The sequence below is a fragment of the Lissotriton helveticus genome, chromosome 6, assembly GCF_964261635.1.
Source record: "Lissotriton helveticus chromosome 6, aLisHel1.1, whole genome shotgun sequence".
Taxonomy (NCBI): Eukaryota; Metazoa; Chordata; class Amphibia; order Caudata; family Salamandridae; genus Lissotriton; species Lissotriton helveticus.
Genome location: NC_136067.1, coordinates 2078647957 through 2078653229, shown reverse-complemented (window position 1 = coordinate 2078653229; position 5273 = coordinate 2078647957). Strand labels below are relative to the sequence as shown.

The window sequence follows — 5273 nt, the reverse complement described above, 5'->3', positions numbered from 1 at the left end:
ACAAGGTGGCCAATGGTGTGAGCTTTCGGGCTCCTAAAGGCCAGATTTTGTTGTCTGACCAAAGGTGGTGTGTCAAATAACTATGGCTTGCTGAATGCTCTACAGCATAACCCTGCGACGGAAAATCATTTACATTACAAAGGATGGAGGCCATGAAGAGCCACCAGGTGAGGATCCTAAAATGTCAAATGAAGTTGATAATGGTGAAGAGGAAGGAGTTGATTTACGTCGAGATATCATTGATAACTTCTCATGACTGTAAGTATCTGTACATGTTATTATTTCTCCATTCAACCAACTATCGACGTGATGATGTGGTGGTATGTCTTAGGAAAGGCAAGTTCAGGCCAAAGCAGTTTGTTGTTCAAGGTTTAAACACATTGAAAACTGTGTTCAGTTACATTGTGTCTCTCACATTATATTATGGAACTGTGTTCTCCAAAAGTTGATATTGGTATGTGTCTATTATGCAATGCGTTATTGGTAATCTTTGGTTGTGATATTTGTTAAGCTTCTTCACCATATCATCTTCATTTGGACATTTAAGAGTTGTGACAATTGCAGGTATATGTCGTTGTTTCAAAGTACAAATGAAACCTGGTATGATCCTGGGATAGACATGCACAGACTCTGGGTAAACGATCTGTTACCAAGGCAACTTGCATTGTGATTTAATGGAGGATTTGAAGTTTACATAGGACCTATTCATTGCCGTGTGTTGACACTAATGCAAAATGTGTGCCATTGTTAGCTCAAATCACATGTAGTAGAGGAGCCGAATCATGGTAATCTCCATTCACATTGGCTAAATCTTCATAGTGTGTGACATGTATTTAGCTGTTGATGTGTCTCTTCTTTGTAGGACATACTTGTTTGTGACATTTTACTAGCTATTGGAACAGTAGATTAGACTGACCCTGTATATGCAAAATGTAGTACTGTCATGTTTTTACCTATTGGTGTTATTGATGTTGGATTCCTCATGTGAGGTAGGGCATCTGACTCCAGGTGATCTCATGAGTCAATGAAATGTGCCTATTTAATCTGTTTGTTTGCTGGAACAGTCTGGAACTAGAGTCATGTATGGCTTGTTCAGTAAGTGAAATTAAATGTTGTCAAACAAATATTGGTCAAATTGAATAAAAACAGTAGTAGGTGATTGAATGCTATGACATTTTGAGGGGGTCATTCATGTTTAGGAATGTGAACTAAACATTACCTTGCAAATCATGTGTGTTTACACTATTATCTGATTTGTGTCATTGTCAAGTTCTGATGGTAGAAAACAAATACATTGATAGAGTTGAGATATACAACACCAGTCTATGACTTTGTGACTTGTAAATTTATTGTATGATAACATTAAAGAGGGTGAACTTAACAAAAGCAAACCAAAAAGTGAAGAAGTCATTGATGGAGAAAGAAACCCATATTTGGAGAGTCAAAACTATTTGAAGTCCAATGTTCAAAATACTAATGGCATCAGAAAGGAAAATGTGTCCAGAATTAGTCCACAGAGTGAATGGTAGGCACACACTGGAGGACTTTAACAGTGAGGTTTCTTGCTGGCAGTGGCAGCGGTCTTGCCATTGTCACCTTCTGGTGATTTGTATGAATGCCCCTAGCGCTGGGGATGGTATCCACAATTGCAGGGGTGCTTCAGGTAGTTCCTCAGGTGGCTGTGGCCAATGTTGTAGGACAAAAGGAAGGGGTAGACAGTGTTGGGACAGGTCTGCACATGTAGGTGTAAATATCCTGCAACACCCCGATCGGGGTGCCCATATTGGAGATATGGGCCTCCATCTGCTAGTTGTGCTCCATCTGCAGCTGCTTCATCTCCCGTAGCTTGATGAGTACCTGGCCCATCATGTCTTGGGACTGATGGTAGGCTCCCAAGATTTAGTAAATGGTGGTCTGGGTCTCAGTGACATCAGTGTACTCAGTATGATTTCCCACATGCACCATTCCATGACCCTTTACCTCACTACCCTGTGCCCTTGGCCGAGTGTATCCCACACAACTGGTTCCCAGGAGAGCTGAAGCAGGTGGTTGTGTGGTTTCAACATCAACCAGGACTGGGGGTCACACAATCTGTGTCACAATAAGAGAAACACAGAATGTGTAGTCTTTGGGTTGCTGAGGTGTTACCGATACAGGAGAGAGTGTCGATGATTTGACCCTGGTGCAATGAGGGTAATTTAGTTCTCTGTAGGTGGGTCTTCCTCTGGATATAAGGAGGAGGGGTGAAGGGGGGACAACCTAGAGCGATGGTCAGTCAGGATACAGACCCTCATGTGGGGGTCCGCAAACATCAGTGTTGATAATTTTAAACAAAAGGGAATTAATCACCCACAGCATCTCATGGAGCAGTCATCATGGAGTCCGGGGGATCCAGCTGGCCTCCTCGAGTGCACCAGGGTAGAAATGTTGACACTCTCTCCCTCTGAGCCTGTACCTGATGCCACCCCAGTCTTGCTTGTGAATCTTCTCTGTGTCACAATGGAAAACAATACAAAATAATATTTTGTGAATCCACAAGGGACAGGCCGATATGTACAAACTGGCACCACTATAAACTATGACCAGTTCTACGATGTACAAATTGAATGATTACTGAATCTACCATTTGGATTGCCCTCCTCTATTTTTACCTATCCTAATTCACGAGCACTTCTCCACTTTACACCCCCCTTTGGAGCAACCTTTCACTTTAGATTAAACATTGAATATAGTGACCTGTTATAAGATAATTTGAATAATAAACTGTCACTATTTGTAGTAATATTTGTGTGCCTTTTGGATTTTTTGAGGATATTGCTATTTACATTTACATGTTGGTACATTTATGTTTTTTGACTAATGATTGTTTTTTTTCAACACAGAATCAGCCTAAGACCATTGTTTCGTATACTGATTATTACCCAGGTCCGTGGACTAGTACGGGTTACTCCATTATACCATAATGAATTGGAATACAGGCTCACCCCCTGGATAGTATCAGCATGTTTGTTTTCCCCTGGAGAAGTCTAAATGAGAAACATATTTTTAGGGGGATGGCATAAAAGCTGAACCCTTTGGGGGATTTTTTGCATTGTTGTTTTTCCCTAAGGGGTGTGTTCTATGAGGTGTGATCATGCCCACAAGGAGGGCATGATCTGTCCTCAAGGGAAAAAAATTGGCAGCAAAATGTCCTGGTGTTCGGCCTATTGATAGTGATTTTCAATTAAAGTTTGAGGTTTACAAGGGATTCTGGGTAAGAAAACCTGATGACATTCAGACAAAATTGCACCCCCCTGTACTCTCCATGAGAATAGTTTTCAGAAACATGCAGACTTGATAGGTTTCCCTGGGTGCTGGTTGAGCTAGGGCCCACAATCCACTGCGTGATTTTGAGTAGAATATCTTGATGTGTCCATGTTGTGCTTTGGGCCCTCTACTGTTGCACATATTTGTCCCATTCACACAAATGGGGTACAACTTTTATCAGGAGAATTGTGGGAACGCTGGGTGGTTGGACATTTTTGGACCTCTGCATATTCTGGATTGCTGCCTCTCAGAACTATAAAGACATTTGTATTTTAGCCACAGTTTGAGGATTGTGAGGGCCACATTCTTTCTTATGACCATGGTCCACATGTTGAATGATGTAACTTGTGGGAACGAGGATTAATAGGATGTACAAGGACATTGGGATGATCCATGTTTCAGTGATTAAAAAAATGCATTGTTGTTGTAATAAGTGATAAGGATTGGTAAGTCTGGAGTATGTAAAATGGAGTAGTAAAGAGTGTGCACTGATGAGTGCATGTTGAAAGGTGTGTGGTGTGTGTTTTCATAAGATGTGTATCTACTGTATGCATTCTATCTGATCACATGCCATTTTTATGCACAATGTCTGTCTTCTTTTTCATAGCTGATAAAAAAATTGGAGTCAATGAAAATGAAAAATGAAAGCTTGATTACAGAGTTTCTACTCATTGGCCTATCTCAGGACCCGACTGTAAGGATTTTTCTCTTTCTGTTATTTTTGAAGGTATACACTTTGACTCTCATTGGAAATATAAGCCTTACCATAGCCTGCATCAGTGACTGTCGGCTTCATATTCCTATGTACTTCTTACTGGGAAACCTTTCCTTGGTGGACATTTGTTTTGCATCTGTGATTGTTCCTCACATGTTGGCCCAACTTATTGTTAGAAGTAGGATCAGCTTCACTAGCTGTGCCACTCAGATGTTCACTGCATTGTTATTTGGTGGTACAGAATGTGTGCTCCTTGCAATTATGGCATATGATCGTTATGTAGCCATCTCTTTTCCCCTGCACTATACAGTCACCATGCGCAAATCTATTTGTATTACATTAGCATCATGCTGCTGGTTATGTGGCGGTGTAATAGCATTCTCAGTCACATTTGTTACACTACGGTTGCCTGTATGTGGGTCTAAAATTAATCACTTTTATTGTGAGTCCCCTTCTTTTCTGAAGATGGCATGTGTCGATACATATGTCACAGAGAAGATAATCTTCTGTTTAGGAATCTTTGTACTTTTGATACCGAGCTTCTTCACTGTAATCTCCTACATCCGAATCATTATCACAGTTATGAGAATCCGGTCCTCCAAAGCCAGATTAAAAGTCTTCTCCACATGTACCCCTCATCTGATCATTGTCACCATATTCTACAGCACCACCATCTACATGTACATGAAACCAGTGTCTAAAAGCTCTGAAGATTGGGATAAAATGATCTCTGTGTTTTACACTGTGACTCCATCAATGCTCAACCCCATTATCTACAGTCTACGAAATAAGGATGTGAAGATGGCTCTGCAGAAAGTTTTCTTAAGGGCACAATTTGAATTCAGATCTTTTTTTTGTTCAGCAGCTGTTCAAAAGACGAGTGTTTGAAAATCAATTGCAGTTATGTGAAATATAAGAATCCCCTCAGCTAAATCACTTATGTGAATATAGAATCCAAACCAAGGTTACATAATGAGTTGATCACTGATAAATCATTGATAACCACAGATTATACAAGGTTAAGGTAACAAAGGTGGAACATAAAACCAAATTACATTTCTCTTGTCTCATTATTGGGGGTACATCATGGATTAAGATAGAATGTAATTGAACATACTTGCATGGCTGCAGAACTTAGATCCATGCTGAATGTTAATAATTGAAAGTTTAGTATTATTGATAATGAAAAATGAAGCTTGTTCCCCACAATATTAAGAGGATTGACTCATTGTATGACATGAACACAAAGCAG

At 40.2% G+C, this 5273-nt stretch overlaps 1 protein-coding gene across 1 annotated transcript; it reads left to right on the top strand.

Annotated features, from left to right (window-relative positions):
* The first annotated feature begins 3934 nt into the window (after positions 1 to 3934).
* On the top strand, positions 3935 to 4909 carry LOC144763012 (olfactory receptor 2D2-like). The gene has a single exon (XM_078648323.1). The coding sequence runs from the start codon at positions 3935 to 3937 to the stop codon at positions 4907 to 4909; it is 975 nt and encodes a 324-aa protein (XP_078504449.1).
* Positions 4910 to 5273: the final 364 nt, after the last annotated feature.

What these genes read in the sequence shown, in the direction of transcription:
- LOC144763012 (XM_078648323.1), top strand. Translation starts at nt 3,935, where the DNA reads ATGAAAATGAAAAATGAAAGCTTGATTACAGAGTTTCTACTCATTGGC.